The sequence below is a fragment of the Lagopus muta genome, chromosome 2 (assembly GCF_023343835.1).
Source record: "Lagopus muta isolate bLagMut1 chromosome 2, bLagMut1 primary, whole genome shotgun sequence".
Taxonomy (NCBI): domain Eukaryota; kingdom Metazoa; phylum Chordata; class Aves; order Galliformes; family Phasianidae; genus Lagopus; species Lagopus muta.
In genome coordinates, this window is record NC_064434.1 from 183,121 (window position 1) to 201,120 (window position 18,000).

At 45.9% G+C, this 18,000-nt stretch overlaps 1 protein-coding gene and 1 long non-coding RNA gene across 2 annotated transcripts; both read right to left on the minus strand.

The window, feature by feature from the left end:
- Positions 1 to 37: 37 nt before the first annotated feature.
- On the minus strand, positions 38 to 6,647 carry MRPL19 (mitochondrial ribosomal protein L19). Its single transcript, XM_048935388.1, has 6 exons — positions 6,516 to 6,647; positions 6,260 to 6,371; positions 2,984 to 3,102; positions 2,315 to 2,449; positions 1,284 to 1,465; positions 38 to 326 (listed from the first exon to the last, which is right to left on the minus strand). The coding sequence occupies exons 1-6, from the start codon at positions 6,562 to 6,564 to the stop codon at positions 111 to 113; spliced, it is 813 nt and encodes a 270-aa protein (XP_048791345.1). The 5' UTR covers positions 6,565 to 6,647; the 3' UTR covers positions 38 to 110.
- A 2,037-nt stretch (positions 6,648 to 8,684) lies between these two features.
- On the minus strand, positions 8,685 to 12,066 carry LOC125688861 (uncharacterized). The gene is made up of 3 exons (XR_007374916.1): positions 11,836 to 12,066; positions 11,637 to 11,718; positions 8,685 to 11,294 (listed from the first exon to the last, which is right to left on the minus strand). It is a non-coding gene; the product is annotated as an uncharacterized LOC125688861 (long non-coding RNA).
- Positions 12,067 to 18,000: the final 5,934 nt, after the last annotated feature.

Sequence of the window (18,000 nt, forward strand, 5' to 3'; positions counted from 1 at the left end):
AACTATTTGGATAGTTGAACATTCAGAAAGGAACTGCTGACATTTTACTGTGTATTTTACCTGCATACAAAACTTGAGAACTGACAATTGATACACCGAACTCAAAGCTGTTACTTTCTCAGCTCTTCACTCACTTCCCTCCATATTTTTTCCTCTATCTTTGAGGTATCATACTCTCGCAGCATATCAAACTCCAGCCAGGGCTTCTTCCACTTCTGTGCTTCTTTCATTTTTTTCTCAGGTAGCTCAAACTTGATTCCTTTTATGTTGTATTTTGGCCTTTCCCACCGTTTTGACCATGGTTTAGGTTTCATTCTTACCTGCAGCTGGGGGGAAAGATTAAAAAAATAAAATAAATAAAAAATGAAATGTATTAAAAGGTCAGAATTCTGACTGTGAACCAAAAGTAGTGAGACAAGTGCTGCTTTAATAGAAAAAACAGACCCATCTGTCAGTAAACTAAGGGACTATTGGTCATCAGTGGGAGAAAAGGGATTTTCTGTCTTTTATGTCTGTTAATTAACCTAAATAAAACTGATTTATTACACGGTCCTTACAGCGGCATGCCATTAACTAACTCTTCTATGGTTCTAACTGTGTTACTAAGGAAAAAAAAAATATGGCAGCAGCTGTTTGTCCTTTTCCCATAAGCTAAGGTGGATGGCATTCTTTTACCAGTCTGCCAGAGCTCCTGAGATGAAGATCTTGCTCCTTCCACCCCCAAGTCAATAGCATTAAGTTTCCCCAGTCTTGGCTGTGCTGTCTGCATGTAATGCAGAGGAACCTGCAGGCCGTTACTTCCTGCAGTCTCCTCTAAGTTGCTTTCTGAGGAAGGCAGGTACTCGGTTATAAATGTTTTCACTACAGGAGCAGCATTAAGGCACCAGATGTTACATACTTGTATCACTAACACAACTAGAAGTTAAGAGCCTTGCAGGCTGTTATCAAATGGCAACTTGGAAGAGACTTGCAAAGGATCATAGGAGTTCAACCTCTGGCTCCACATAAAACCAGCCACACTGTGTCTGAGTGGGGTCCAAAGGCTCCTTGAAGTCTGGCATATTTGGGCCTGGGGAACCTGTTCCATGACTGATCAACCTCTGCTGCAGAAGCTTTTCCACCCTGAGCCTTCCTTGCTGCAGTCCTCTATCTGGCCCTGAAATGGAGCCCTGCAGCAGCCACAGGGGACGGCTCAGCACCCTGATGCAACTCCTGTATCAGTCAGAAAGTTAACTAAATTATCCCCTGCTATTTTAATTCCCACTAAAATATTAAACTCCTACCTTGTTTACAGGGATTTCCTCATGGTCTAAATGAGACACAGGTTTCATATTCATATCAAAAGTACTATATTCAGGAAGGGCATCTCTCAGGTACATCAGGTTGTCATCCAGCCTTTTTTCCAGCTTCAGAACTGTGATTTCCTGGATCCGAGGACTGTACAGTTCATAACAAATTTCAACACCTTCGAGAGAGGAAGTCTGGTTCAGCGATCACATAGTTGGAAATACTAATACCAATTTAGTATTTCTTCAGTGTTCTATAACTCTGTATAATATAAGAGCTGCTTTCCATCTGTACAGGGAACTACGTACGCAGTGCTGTGGGTACAGGTGATTGTTCACATGCATTACACCTGCATTTGCACAGGCAAGTAAGCCCAGTTGTTGGTAACACAACGGCTTGAGAACGTGTATGCATGTGTGTGTGTGTGTGTGTGTGTGTGCACAGACACATTTGTTATGCTGTGGGCCTGAACTGTGCAACAAGTGCAACAAATCCACAGTGCCCAAACTGGGCTAGTGCTTACATGGCTAGCAGTAAGTTTAGGAAGAACCGCATTCTGTGGCAGGGATGCCATGCTGGAGCAGGGGAAGAGAGTGAAGATACAAAGCATTACAAAATGACTGCAGCCTCCATTCTCTGTGCCACTTGAGGGGAGAAGGTAGGAGAGGAGGAAAGGTGTTTTCAGTTTGCTTTTACTTCCCCACTACTTCAGTTTGTTATTACTAGGCAATAAATTACATTGACCTCCCTTATGCCAAGTCTGTTTTGTCCACAATGGTAACTGAACATGATCTCCCCGTCCTTATCTCAACCTAGAACCCTTTTTTCATATATTTTTTTCCCCATATCTTTTGAGTAGGGAGAGTGAGAGAACAGTGTGGTGGATCTGAGCTGCCCATCAGTGTGCATCCACCACACACGTGCAGCCTCATGCGAGTACAGATCTGAAACACAGCATACAGGCATAAAATGACTAAGCAGTGCCATGTGTTCAATATATGGATTACTGCCTCAATGGAAATCCCACCTTGGTCTTCGATCACATTCCGAAGCACAAAGGTCGCACCAAGCCCTCTTCCTCCTCTTTGAATGCAGATCCCCACAAACCGGTTGGTTTTGCCATCAGCATATGGATCTGCAGTAGTAACAGCAAGTACACTGCCTGCAAAAAGAACCAAGGAAAAACAGCAGGCTGTGCAAGCAAACTAACACTAGCACATGGTAAAAGGGTCAGATGGAGCACATTTAGGCACGTTTCAAAAATGGTTAATCATCCAACTGAACTGCCAGAAACAGAACAAATTGTAGCATACATTCATTCAGAACAGGCTAAAAGTGATTCTGCACTTAACTGTAAAGCTCTGTCCCTCCTTAAGCCTTCACCTGTGAAGTTTTTTTACACAAACTGAATACAAATAATCAGTTTCCATTCCTTGAGTTTTATTCATTAACCACACTGAAATGCCAGTTAAAAAAAACATACACAAATTATCTGAAAGAAACACAAAATATTATCTTTACACTGGAAATTGAATGAGAGTTTAAAATACGAACTAGTAAGCACAGACATACAGGCTGATCTAACACAGCAGATGCTGCAATGTCCCGTGATAACTCGATTTCAGAGCACGCTTTTAACCATCTCACCCAGTGAACAACAGTTAAGAAGTAAGACAGCTCCAGTGCTGCTACTGACCAACATAGAACTCGGGGATGTTGAAGACTTTTCGTCTCTGTATCATATCCTTTCTTTCTATATAGAATTTCAGAGGATCTGTTCTTCCTCTGGGAGGTATAAATTCAGGGCTCAAAAACCTGTAAGAAAATCCAAACTTAAAAAGTTTAAAACAAAAGCATTTCCACATTTCCATTAAAAATATTAAAGAAATCCAAATATTTGCCTAAAAATTAAATACTGCCACACGCTGACCATCTGTGCCAGCTGTCTTCTCAGAGACAGGAACTGCAAATTACTGATTTTTTTTTTTAAACACATTTTTTTTTCCCAAAACAATGCTGTTCTTGGAAGAACAGACCAAGAGATGACAGTCCTGTTACTTTTATCTCAGTTTAGGAGCAGATTATTTCATAGTTTAACTGTAATCCACAATAAAAAAAAAAAACCAAACACTTCTTATTTCATCACTTGATAGTAAAAAAGTTATTACTGTTTCTTACAAACGGCTGAAGAGAGCCTACAGGAAACATCACATTCGAGTGGTTATCTTGTGTTGGCAAAGCTTAAAGGAACTCTAAAAACTCTTTTCTGCTCGGATGAATTACACCATGCCAAGGAAATCTCATGCTCTGGAGTTCAACTGCCTGGCAGTAAGTTGAAGGTTTCCTGACACAGTGTTGGCCTGGCCTGAGGGCCACTACCAACACATTGTTTGCATGGGGTCACTGTGCTTCAGACAGCATGAAGACTTGGCCTCAGAGCCAGAGAACGAAGATGGACAAATTTAATTCATATTTAACTCTTAGAAGTCCAGCATCTGGTCAGGAGAGAGCACAGGAAAGACGACAAATGCATACCTGCCTGACAAGCCTTACATAGACTACATGGGAAGCACAGGATGATAGACAGGGCAGCACATGGAGGTTCTGCTCAGTGCTGCTGCTGGCAGGCAGCCATTAAGATGAGAAATGACATCAGGCCTCTGCTATCAGGCCTGCCCCTCATCCTCATAGTTACAGGAGTCACAGAATCACAGAATGGCCAGGGTTGGAAGGGACCTCAAGGATCACGAAGCTCCAACTCCCCACCACATGCAGGGCCACCAACCTCCACATTCAATAGCAGCCCAGGCTGCCCAGGGCCCCATCCAACCTGGCCTTGAACACCTCCAGGGATGGACAGGGCATCACAGCCTCTCTGGGCAGCTGTTCCAGCACCTCACCACTCTCACAGCACACAACTTCCCCCTGACATCCAACCTCCATCTGCCCTCCCTCAACTCCAAACCATTTCCCCTTGTCCTGCTGCCATCTCCCCTTTCCAAGAGCTGACTCCCCTCCTGTCTGCAGGCTCCCTTTAGGTACTGCAGGCTGCACTGAGGTCACCCCGCAGCCTTTTTTTCTTCATGCTGAACGAGCCCAGCTCCCTCAGCCTGTCTTTGTAGTGGAGGTGCTGCAGCCCCCTGCTCATCTCTGTGTCTCCTCTGGACCCTCTCTAACAGCTCCCTGTCTTTCTTGTACTGGGGGCTCCGCACTTGGACAAAGCACTCCAGATGGGGCCTCACAAGAGCAGAGCAGAGAGGGACCTCACCTCCCTGTCCCTGCTGGCCACCCCTCTGCTGATGGAGCCCAGGACACCATTTGCCTTCCAAGTCACAAGAGCACACTGCTGGCTCATGTTCATCTTTTCATCTATCAGGACCCCCAGGTCCTTCTCTGCAGGGCTGCTCTCAAGCACCGCTCCTTCCAGTCTGTATGGATACCTGGGATTCCTCTGGCCCAAGTGCCAAACTCTGCACTTTGCCATGTTGAACCTCATCAGGTTCCCCCTGCCCACCTTTCCAGCCTCTCGAGGTCCCTCTGAATGGCCTCCCTTCCTTCCACCGTGTCGACCACACCGCTCAGCTTGGTGTCGTCAGCAAATGGCTGAGGCTGCCCTCGATTCCGCCACTGCTGTCATGATGAAGATGTTACAGAGCACCGCTCCGCTCCCAAGACAGAGCCTTGGGGACGCTGCTTGTTACCGGCCTCCACCTGGACACAGAGCCATTGAGGACCACCCAGGAGCCATTGAGGACCACCCTCTGTCTGCGGCCATTCAACCAGTTTCTTATCTAGCGAGTGGTCACCCATCGCATCCACATCCCTCCAATTTGGAGATAAGGATGTGGTGGGGGACCGTGTCAGAGGCCTTGCTCAAGTCCAGATAAGCTCAGGAGTTCCGGAAAAACATCATTTAAATCCCTGCTGTCCCTGGTAACCTCATTACAGGCTGCATGTCTTAGGTGGGCCATAGCCGCCTACTCTTCACATCTTAAAGACGTGAACACTAACAGATCTGAAGACAGAACGGAAGATTTTATAATGTTTTTAATACTTTCCCCATTCCTGAGGATTATGCTGTTTTTCACAAGATCATAGAACCATGGGATCATTAAAGTTGGAAAGGATCAGATCATCAAGTCCAAATGTTGACCCATCCCCCCCATGCCCACTAAACTATCAGAGCCACATCTCTACGGCTCTCAAACACCTCTACGGACAGTGATTCCACCACCCACCTGGGCGTTCTGAAAATACATTTTTTCTATTATTCAACCTGAACCTCCCCTGGCACAACTGAAGGCCATCGCTTCTTGTCCTTTTGCTTCTACCTGGGATTAGAGGCTGACTCCCACCCAGCCACAACCTCTTTTCAGTAGCAGTGGAAAGACACAAAGTTTCTCCTGAACCCTCTTCTCTCCAGCCTGAACAATCTCTGTTCCTTTAGCCACTCCCAGGATATTGTGCTCCGGATCCTTCACCGCTTTGTTGCCCTTCTCTGAACATAACCCAGGGCTCCAGTGTCTTTCTCGTAGTGAGGGGCCCAAAACTGAACACAGTACTGGATGTACAGCAGTGCTGAGAAAAGTGGGCAGATCAGCTCACCAGCCCTTCTGACTGCACTATTTCTGATACAGGCCAGGATGCTGTTGGCATTCTTGGCCAGCTGGGCACACCTTTGGATACATGCAGCCATTGACCAATACCCCCGATGTGCACAATATCACACTGTCACTCTCCTCCCAGAGGCAGCAGCACCATTTCAAAAGTGCCACTTAAAGCAATGTAGATGGGTTTAGGAGGCACGAAAAATGCTTAGCTGGAGAAAAATTCACATTGACTAACAGCAAAACCTGCGCTCAGCTCCCAGCCGACCTCGAGATGTGAGCCAAAGGCACAGAGCTGTGTCCGCTCCCTTCCGACACGCAGTTTTTGTGCACTAACACCTCAGAGCCCCAGCCACCCTTCCTACCTCCTCTCTTCTCTCTGCTTCTGCTTGTCAATAATGACGGGCTTCGGGGGCGGCTGGAATTTTGTGGGCTCTCGGTCGCTGCTCATTCGACAAGTCGAGGAAGAAAACCACCCTGTAAAGACAAAACGCTCAGAAAAACGCCGTTCTCAAAAGGAACCGTTCCCCACAGCCTCGCAGCCCAAACCCCCGCCCTCCCCACAGAACGGGCCCGGGTTCCCTCCCCGGGGCCGGGCGGAGAAAAGCGGGCGGTGCTCACGGACGGGCCGGACGCCCTGCAGCAGCGCTCTCCCACAGGCGGCCGCCATAGCGAATACGGCCACTTCCGGTCCACTGGCGCCAGAATGCAGGGTGGCTACGGCAAGTGCGGAGGGCCAAAACTACGCCCAGCGCGAAGCGAGGCTGTGCGCCGTTCTACTTCCGACCCCTTTTGAGTTCTGTTCATAACCTAGTTAGCCCTCGGTGATTAACTCAGACATGATTATACACATTGGCATTATTGAGTTGCTTTTAAATATATTTCAGTCAGATTTCCTCAGTTGTTCGAAACAGCCTGGATTCAGTTGGTGGCTGCAGGAGACGCAAAGCTCAAACGCAGAGTGCAGAGCTATCAGTAACAGCCCATTACTTCAGCTCTGCGGCTTCCCTTCGAAATATGCCTGACTTCACCCGCTAATTACACCAATGACGCTGCCGGGGAGCTTCTCACCGCCGCTTTCCCTGCGGCAGCTCGGTTTGCCCCGCCCGAACCCTCACACCGAAGCAAGGACCGCCCGCTGGCCATCAGCTCTTGGGGCTCCGAGTCGCAGCTCCATGCAGCCGTGCTGATCACAACCGCGGGGCTCCGCAGCGTGCTGGTGTAACGCCTGTTAAATTCGGGATGCGACAGAAGGGGGCACTCCGGCCCTTAAAATACAAAACACTCTTCGCTACCACCGTGCTCCCCCCAAAATGATGTTGTTATGATTATTACCACGGTCTCAATGTCTAAGTACTTGCTAGGCAGAAAGTTTTATCTTGTGGTGTGAGGAGTAATTCCAATACCATAATGGTGATTGAGGGGATCTCAGAATAGTTGACCTAATAGAAGAGCTGGAGCTCTTTTTTGTTCCCACCAAAATGCATTTCAGTTGCCTATTTAGGAATCTGAGTTCCACTGGGGAGAAAGCCCAGACCGGTAGAAGGCAGTGCTTAGCCTCGTCCCTTGTCACCTATGATATGTGGGCAAGGTCTTCCATTTAAGGTCATCCTTCATATTATTGTCTTTTAAATCTTTCCAGTATTTCAGTGTCCTTCTTACAATGCTTCAAAACCAGATTTCGTTTGGCACATGCATTTCAATGACCTGTCTTCCTCCCCTGATGTTTTTCTCACTGCATTTCTCAGGTCACCAACATAACTGGTTCCTCTTGGGCCCATTTAGAAACAAACTCCCTTGCTGAAGGTTTCACTGAATGTTGGTTTACTTCTAATAGGTGAAAAAAAGATTTTTAGGCACTATTCTGATTTTTAGGCACTAAATCTGCCTTGCGTTTTGCTCCACCCTTTCCTGGTGACTTTCAACCATTCGTTTTTATTCTCTGGGATTCATCTCAACTTTTTGTAGGCATGAAAGTCCGAAGTGCTGTGATCTGTGATCTCAGACCATTCACTGCTCTGTCCAGATAGGGAAGGAGTACATATTTGTGGTGCAGAGATGCCTGACAGTCTGTACTGGTGTTGATTCAGAGTGAATTTGTTACAGTTACTTTGGATCTAGAACACCCTTGGTTTGTTTGACAGTGTAGAGACACGTAAAAGTTGTTACAAGGATTGAGGTGATCTGAGCTCTGAAAACATGGCAATGTTCTTCAGTCCCAGCATGGATATGTGTGTCAGTCTTTGCATCACAGGATGGAAGCTGTATCACTTTCTGAATCAGGCTGTGTTGCAGTCTGAAATGATACATTTTTAAATATTTTTAAATATCCAGGATTTCTTCTAAACACCCAAGGCGATGCTGCAGCAACCTTTACACAGCTGTCTGTGAAGCATCAGAGTTTGAAGAAGGGAGTGAATCTGCGCTTCATGTTCCCCAAGGAAACGTGTATCTTTTTGGAAGAAAGGCAGCAAAAGTTAGTAACACCTGCTATTATTATGATTTTGTCTCCATACATACAGAAATATTTACAGGAAGCTGAGCAGATCTGGAGATACAATATGTTGTGCATTCGGGGTTAAGAACGCGGTGTCCCAAGAGGCCAGATTCCAAAAGCAGTGAGTATAACTGCTGGAGGCCTTCCTCACCTCATCCTTGCTGCGCACATAGGAAGCAGATATGGTCATTTCCTTCAGAAATGGAAATAGGCATTGGTTCAGTACAGACCTGAGGACCTGGCACAGTTTAGTTTCAACTGGATTTAAAAGTGGAAATAATGCTTTTGTTAATTCCTTTCCAAAACCTTTCTCTAACAGTTGCTGTCTCAGTAGTGAATCTCCTTCCCTTGTCATTTATGCAGCAGTGCAACATAAATGCATCTCTCCTCTCTTCTGTACTTTGCTGGTTTGTGCAGACATAAAAGTACAAACAGAGTCTGCAAGTGATCCCAGCTTACTGAGATACCACAGAAAAGTTAAATGGAGAGAAAGAAATGCTAATGAATCCCCTGAAGTGTTCGATGTACCCATATCTGTAGGATATGGCATATCTGTGTAGGTGTTAACTGCTACCTGGCACTTTTTTTTCCGGGAGTGTCCTGAGGTGCTTTTCCAGTGGAGAAAAGGAGGCTCAAGGAAGCTAACTGAAAATGTGAGGGTAGTCTCCATGGAGTGGAGTGGCTCCATTGCTCCTGAGCTTGGACGGTGACATCTTCCTAATGGAAGTGACCGGGGGCAAGAGCCTGCTTTTGGCCTAACTAAATTTGACCCTTTACCCTTCAGGCAGAGAGGCCATGAGTGTCACACAGTCCAGGTGCATCTGCCGTATTCACTAAGTCCCTTAAGCCCTCCTGAAAAACCATGTCAATGTATACACAAGGCCATGCCTGGATTCCTCTCCGCCCTGCTTATCCCAAGTATCAAAGCAGTTCTGTGCAACTGCTGACTGCAAGGAAATGTAAAAGCTAATCTGGAGATGTTTGTGTGTGGTGAATTTTATTAGAATATTCAAACAGTCTGGCAGCAGCTCTAGTCCTTCTGGACGTGCCTTTGGTGAGGCATGGTGAGTTGCCATAGCTTAATACGAATTGTTGAAATTTAGTATTCAAGATTATAAAATCCTAAACGCTGCCTAAAATGACCCGAGGTACCAGACCTTTCTGTCACATACAGCTGTTCACTAAGATGGCCTTCAAGCATACGTTTTCTTTACCTTATTGTAGAGCAAGCAAAGAGGTGAGAGAAAACTATTCTTTAGACACAGCATTCTAGCACTGAGTTTGGGGAGGCAATGGACTGGAAAACCTTCAATTCATTCTGTCAAAACACCCCCAGGCTTTGGCTGTTTTTGAGCGTACATCCTGTTGGAGCCACACGTGCTTTAACCCCGCAGACCAATGCGTTCTTTTCTCTGTGTGTGGCAGCTGGAGCAATGCTCAGACCTGCTCACCTGAGCCCCAGGCTCCTGGTGTGCTTCTGAAAGTAGGTATGGCTTTTGTGGCACATCACCCGTGTGTCCACACACATCCATCTTTGTCCGTTTGTTCTGTAAGACACTTTAAGAGGATCTGAATCCAATGTAGGAGCCCATGCTGAAATAATGTAAAGTAGACTCCAACAGACTGCGTAGAAGATAGTTTTACAGCATTGCTTCAGAGATTAAATGCATGAGACATTACGACTTCAAAAGGGGAAGCAAAGTGTGTGACAAAGTGAGATTAAGTTCAGCAAACAGTGTCTGAGGCCTTTCCCCGAGGTAGTAAATTCTTGTATCCTCTTGAGTCCTGCACAGGTTCAGATGTCAAAGGGGGTGTGCTTCTCTGAGGTCCCACGGTGCAAGTCATGGAGGAATAATTTTCTGGAGCTGTTATACAGAAAGCCTAACCAGGAATGCCATCAAACAAGTAACTCATGGAGTAGCCCAGGCAGTTTTGTAAATACTTATGTCAAACTGAAATGAAAGATAACTCTTGGGTTGGGAATATCTACCTCATTCCAGAATTCTGAGCTTCTTCAGAAATGGTATGGAACATTTTGAAAACCTAGAAAGAGCACTGAGCTCAAACAAGTCATCCAAGTGGATTATGAAGAAAAAAACATTAATCTTGAAAGGCAGGTGTAATCTGAAGACTGATGGGTGAACTCCAGGTACCTTTACATTTCATAGAGTCAATATTTGTTCTTTCTCTATTTATAACCCTATTGCTCTCTCAAGGTGGGCAGGAGATTTCAAAAGGAGACCATTTGTTTCTCTTGATGAAAGCATTAACGCCAGTGGTTTGTCACAGTAAATTATACTTACTATCACAACCTTCTCATGCATGGGAAATAGCAAACCAAAATTTATGATCTTATTACTCAAAGTCACAGCTTCTCATTATTTTAAAGCAAGCCAGCTTCTGCTCTTCATTACTGTAGGAGCAGTGAGCAAGCTCGGGAGAAAATTTGATCCAATATCCTTTGTTCCACAAAGCACCTTTAGAAATCATAACATTATTTTCCACTGTGCTGGTTCAACTGCAAACAGTATTATTCTGAAAAGACAAGAGGAAGAGGGAAACTGCTAATTCATCTTACATCTCACTTAGCACCCACTGCATTTATAGCAGGCTTCTACCTGAGAACTGGGCTGTACAAACTTTGCATCTTTGTCTCATCCCCACAAAGGAATCAGCTATGGACACTGGATTCCTAAAACAGCCGAAGAAGTCCTCCGCTCTCCCAGGTAACCGTGATGCCATTTGTGGCAGTTGTCTTTTGCTGAAAATCCAACAGCCTTGAGTTAATTCTCAGGCTACCTTAGGACTGAACGCAGCTGCTTTTTTTCTGATGTCAGAAGATGCACTTTGCAGAGGTGATGTGGAAACTAGCTGGTGCGCTGTGTTGGAGCAGATTCAGGAAGCTGAAAAGAAAAATGAATAATTTTACCCATCACTACAAGAAAGAGAAATGTGGTTTGTCCAATTACATATGTCCAAGAGAAGGCTAGCACATGTGTATGCAAACTGTTGAGTCCCAGCCTGAACCACTGATTGAGCACCTGGGGAAAAGACCTGGTCAGTCCTGGGAGCACAGGTGAAGGCAATTCAGCTGTGGGACTGGAAGGAGCGGAGCCTGGCTGCAGCTCTCTTAGACCTCAGCTGGGGGCTGACTGCTATTGGGGAAGGATTTCTTGTTGGAGACCCCCCCCTTGTGGAGCCTTTCCTGTAAGCCTAGATCTTTGGAGACAGGTGAGCATATTTACTTTTTCTGTGAAATAGCATCATATCCATGCTGGTCCTTTTGCTGTTACACTCCTGTATTGCTCTTCCACTGTGTTAACCTATCTGATTATAACAATACGAAACAAGAAATTGTCAGTAGGGTAGTGAGAAAGGTTCTCTGTAGGTGACAACAGGTCAGATTGAGAACATCTGGGAAGGATACTGTGTGCAAAACAGCACCTGTAGTGTCACTGCAGAACAGGGCAGAGAATGATGGCATAGTAGAAATGCTAAGTCACAGCTTGAAGCAGCGACGGAGGACCTGGTGGAGAGCAGGGCCAGCCCAAGGGAGCTCAGGTGCATGCAATGCTGCTGAGTGATGAAGGGGTGCAGCTAGGATCCACCCCTCCTAGCCCTCATTTAAGGTTTGGAAGTGGAGGTGAGAGTATCTTGTTAGATGGCTCTGCCTATCTGAGGCCTTCTGAAGGTAGGTAAGCTTTTCTCCTTTGTTCCTGTGTCTAGAGCTGCTGCATTTGGTTTGTCCTCACTTGCTGTAGCCAGAGACTTTTCCACCCTGTAATTGTTGCTGTTCTTTCTATTGCATTATAGTGTTACAGATGATAATGCTGATTTGTAGTCTATTACAGAGGGTTGGTCCAGCAAAAATAACGTTTGGAACCTGGGTGGGCTCTAATCCTTCTTTTACTGCGCTTACTACAAACAGGTCACTGCTTCAATCATTCACCTGACAATGATTTTCTGTTTCTGAGGCATTGCTTGGAGAAAGAAATGCCACCATCTGTATTAGTCTTTAGCAGTTCCTGAGAAACTTAATTGGGTGAACTCAGACAGCTGCAAGTATCTAGTGAGCCAGCAGTGTCACCTCCTTCCTCACATTCTTTGTAGCTGGTCCAGAAGTAATGTTACTGCACTGAGGGCCAGGCCTTCCAGGTGGCTGCCTAGAGACAAAGAAAGGCGATAAATTTTCAGTATGAGTTTTCTGCAGGGGTGTCTCTTGTCTAGAAGTTAACTTGTTTTGTAATGCTGATGTTGTGGATGAGAAGTGCAAAGTTGTTTTTTTGAACGACTTGAATTTCTATGCTATTGTAAGCTCCTTCATCTGTTACAGATGACATAGCCTAGCTCTATCTGCAATGGCTACTGTTCCTGGACTCTGTCACTGGATATTCTTTTGAAACCATTGTAAAATACATGTTGACAATAATATTGTCCTGAGTACACATAGAAGTGCATAGTTACTCTTGCAACTGCCCTTTCAAATAGAAAAGATTCTAAAAAAAGGGAAAATCAAATGTACTCTAAGCATCATTTCTTGCCTTAAGTGCATGTGAGATGAGAACATACCTGTTTGATTTCCAGACCATTGTTCAGTTTTCACTGTTTGCGAAATTATATTTGGGATTAAGGCTGTCCATTCAGCAGAAAGGCCTTTCTTCCATTTCCTTTTGATTTCTTATCAGTTTTATGATTTGTGAGCTAGAGAACGCTATGAAATTAGCTATCTACACAAAACCAGGGAAATACTCTGTGCCCCTGAGCAATGGTAAGCACAAGGCCAAAAAAAAAAAAAGCTGAGCTCTGTTCAGTTTGTGCTGGAAATAAACTTCCCTGCTGTACATTCCTTGCACGGTCTCGAGCTCTGCCTTCCACTAGACCTGTCCTTTAATAAAGAGAACATCAGAAAGCATAAAGCTTCAATGAAATTGCTTTCCTGAGATAAGAGTTGTTCCAGCACATTGATGATCAGAGCCTTGAGAATGTGAGGGCTCAGAGCTGCACTGTTGGTTCGCTCTCTGAACCAATGCTGTCCAGCATAAGGCTAGGCAAGAACGTACTGAGATGGGTGCCCCAGGCCCAGCACTGCCAACAGTCCTGCTGTAGCCTTACCTTAAGCACCAGGCGTGACTTGGAGCACCGCGGTATCAGGACGTAAAGCTATCAGAGAATCCAGATGGGGGCTGTGAAGGTAGGGACAGGCCTGGAGGGCAGAGTGTTTGAGGAGCAGCTGAGGCTGTTGGCTGAGGAGCTGAGGGGAGGCTGCAGCTCCGTGCAGAAGCAGAAGGTCAGCGCTGAGCTCTGGTGATGGTGACAGGACTTGAGGGAGCAGTGTGGAGCTGAGTCAGGGGAGGACGAGGTGGGGGCTGTGGAAAGGTTCTGCCGGGGGGGGGGGGGGGGGGGGGGGCATGGCCTGGAGCTGGTGGAGCTCAGAGAGCTCTGGGATGCTGCTCAGTTTGGGGTTTGGGTGGCGCTGTGTGCGGCGGGGGTTGGACTCGGTGATCCCTGTGGGTCCCTTCCAATCTGGGACGTTCTAGGATTCCATCACTTTTTCCTATGGGAGAAGAAAATCTTGTTGAACCTGAGGTCAGTAAAAACTTCTTCACTGACATTAGCAGCTGACTCTTGAATGATGTAAGTTGTAACATCAGTTGCAATAAGGATAGGATGTAATTATGTGTAGATGTGGTCACGGGAGAATGTGTGGAAGTGCTGAAGGACTCCATTGCTGTTCTTCATGCTATTGCACTCAAATGACCTCAATGTGGAGTCCAGAATATCCGTGAGGTTTGGGATAAGTGCTTGGGCATCATCTTCAAGTGTAGTTCTATGGCTGAATGTTGAGACAAATGCTACTTTGCATTAAGCATATTTCTCCCAGACATAGAATGAGTAGAGAACTTCCAGGCAAGCAAGTATGAGGAAGAACTCTGGGTTCTGTGGAAGTAAATGACAGCGTGAGTTGTGTGTGAGTGGTAGGAAAAAAGAAAACAAAAGGAGGGAAATGTGGAGGTCAAGATTAAAAGGAGCTTATTGTAAAGTAGGAGAAATATTGATGGGAACTACTGTAACTTGAAGCAATTCACAACTATGCGGCAGCAGGAAAGAGTAAATTCTCCTTTGGTTACTGTAGATGGGAGGACAGGAAAAACATACACCACTCACCTTGAACCAGCTGAGCCATTAAGGGCTTGCTAGTGTGGGTGCATCAGTGTGTAATGGGGTACAAGCTGTTTATTGGAGTGTACGTGACTGCTTGAGAGAGCAAAGACCATCTCAATCAGGGGTAGATATTTTCAGGTGTAAAAATCATCCTTTTAGCTAGTAAGCATTCCAAGAGAGCTAATGAATATCTTGAAGGAAAGCTTGCAGCAGCAGAGAAAAAGCCACTGTACTATCATACAAGTGGCTGAGAAACCTTCTCAGGGAGGCTCTTAATGAAGACTAATGAGTTAGGACAAGTTGGAGAATAGTTTCATGTTAGATGTTTAAGAAAACAGCATTAAGCCCTGAAGGTTTTAGAGTACTTTATAGTACTACGTAGTCTCAGCTGGTTGATGTTATACCCATGTAGCAAGAAATCTCAGAGATCAACATCCAAACAGGCAAGAAGGAAGAAGTGTGAGAAAAGCAAGAGTCCAATTCATAACTGAGGGACATCTAATGTGCGCAAGAACTTCTTTACAGTGAGGTGACGGAGCACTGGAACAGGCTGCCCAGAGAGGTGGTGGAGTCTCCTGCTCTGGAGATGTTCAAGACCTGCCTGGATGCCGACCTGTGCAACCTGCTGTAGGGAACTGCTTTGGCAGGGGGTTGGACACGATGAGCTCTGGAGGTCCCTTCCAACCCCTACAAGTCTGTGATTCTGGGACTCTGATCCTTGAAACCCTTTGTCTTTTGGAATCCTGTTACTTGTGGAGTATGAATATGAAGGTGACTCCAAATCTCTGTAGTTCTAGTATAGTGATAAATTCAATAGCGCTCCATACACAAGGCACCAACCAAGTCAAATTGGATGTGCGGGCCTGGAACAAAGCACCAGGCCATACTGTATCCTCTAATGGAACACATCATTGCTGAAAAGAGAATAGCAGATGAGAGGTTTCAACATCAATTATTGGGTGCAGTCATGAGGAGAAGGGTTTTATGTTTTTTTTTTTTTTGTGAATCCTTCTGTAGGATTCCAATCTCCAAATATTTATTTCTGACACTTTCACAAGTTGGGGACTTCCCACCATTATGAATTAGCAACACACCCACTTCAAACCTGTCCTGGTATGGAGTAAAGTCCCCAGAATTTATATCTGTTCTGTAAACTGAGTGATTAAATGATGCAAAATGTGGAAAAACTTAAAAGGCTCGCCAGCTTGAACATTCTGCACAGCTGTTGTTAAACACTGAATATGGAGACAAGGAAGGATTTAATTTCTGAGATGCTTGATGTAGTATTGCAAAACTGCATTATGTGATGCCCTGTGCCTTCACACTGATGAAAGCAAACTGTGCTTCTATGAGTAACCTAATTGGTTTCCATAAGACACTCTTAGGGGAAACATCAAAAATAAGAAAGATATGAAGAGCCATGCTATGCTGGGAGGATTTGCCAATTTGTATTTGATATTCTCTCCAGCCAGATTAGACAGATTTCCATAGGTAAACATAGATAGTTATTAATTCATGTTCATGTACAAGGAGGCAATATGTCCAGGTGGACAGAGCTCTAACTTGTCTCAGGGAAATATTGAATCTTTCCTCACTTCTGGCACGACTGCCTCTAGCTAACCTAGGAAGAATAAGTCCCGATCTTTTCTCTTTAAAACTTAGGTTTACCTTGAAAGTGGAATGCCAGTGGAATTGAAGTTTTAGGTGAAACAAAGAGTAGCCTGGGAGACCTTGGGGTATATCCGTGCTATGAGGCCCACCGCTGCCCTTGGGAGCTGCCCAATCTGTGTCTTTGCTGTAGATCTTTGAGGTACAAAGAGCTGCGTGTGGGAAGGAGGGTTCCCTGCGTGCGGTTTGAGCCTGATCAGCCCTTTGTTCGTGTGGTCTGGGTGGGTAGGGCATGCACAGTACTGAAACTCAGGGTATCCCATGTTATCCTCATTCTTACTGCTGCTGGCTGAAACTTAAGCAAGCAGCAGTATGGACAGAAGGCAAACAAGGCCACAGCCGTACAGATCCCTTTCAGTTTGCTTTTAACCCATGGACCAGTTTAGGGAGGATTTCTTGTGAATACAATGGAACTGATATTCATGGCAGTGCTCTCGAAGGCATCTCTCATGTGCACACGTAAACCCACAGCCAGTCTGATTCTGGTCTGAGAACAGCTGAAACACTTAGAAATTTCAGCATAAGAAAACTCTTTGCAAAGGCATGCAGCTCTGGAAAGAAATAGGTGTTTGTGCTGAAGTCTTGTTTTCAGATCTAAGGTGGCTAAATTCTATGTGGACAGTTGTGGTTTTTCTTGGTGGTTTCTGCTCAAGTTGTTTTTGCAGGGTAAAGGAGCAGCTCCATCTACTCTTCCCCGGGAGCCCTATGAAGTGTTGTTCAGTGGGCTTATGTGTGTGGGCAGGCTGCCCGTTTCTGCTTTTGGTTTTGCCCATTTAAAAATATCCATCTGCTCTTTGCACTGTCTGTTCTAGCTTAGATATATTGGCTATGTCCATTATTTAAACACAAAGCCTATGCTGAAGATGCAGCTAGTGCTGATGACCAGAGCCTAAGATCTCCAGGATGACCGAAGCCCAAGAGGAAGCTCTTTAACCTGAGGAGAGCAGATCTACCAGCCCAACCACCTTGATTTTCCCTGAGTTTGAGTCTTTCAAGCTGGATGGCTGGCTTGATGCCATGTGGATGCGGATGGAGATCAGGGACAATCAAGTACTGAACATGCTTCCACATGTACCAAAGCTGTCTCTTAACTCTGTAGGTTGAGCAGTGCAGGGGTCAGCCTCAAGTGCTGCACTACTTGATTAAAGCAACTTCTATGGCAGGGGACAAGTCTCCTGGTCTGAACACTATAGACCTGTATTAAAACCTGTTGGATTTGAGGGAGGGAGAGGCACGCAGTGGGATAGAGGAATCCTGGTGTGGCTGGCTGCCATCAAAAGGAAGGAGGATTTTGCATATGTGTCACCAGTGATGAGATCCAGGGGGGTTTAATCCCAGGGCCGGTGCTGAGTATCCCAGGTGGGATCAGCTGCAACACTGTAACCAAAGGGTTGACCTGCCAGCAGCCTGGCAGAACACTGCTTCTCAGGATCAGCAGCAGCTGCAAGCGCCCACCTCTCCAGAAACCCATGTATATTCAAGCGCTTTGTTTTGGGCTCCCGACTTTGAAAATACTCCCCATCCTGCTGTCCCTCTGCATCAGAGAGGCGAGAGTCTATTGTACCAGCAACCAGGCTTCTGTGAAGCACCCCAGAGCCCTCCCGCACGACTCTTTCCCTGCGCCCCGCGGAACAGCTGCACGCCGGGAGCTGGCCGCGATCGGGGCGAAGGGCTGGCCTTAGGACCCTGGGACTGCCGCCAGGGCTCAGGTGGGTCGGCGTCATTCGCCAGCCTCGCTCTGTGGGATTCATTCATTCCAATGGGGTGGGGGGTGTGCTC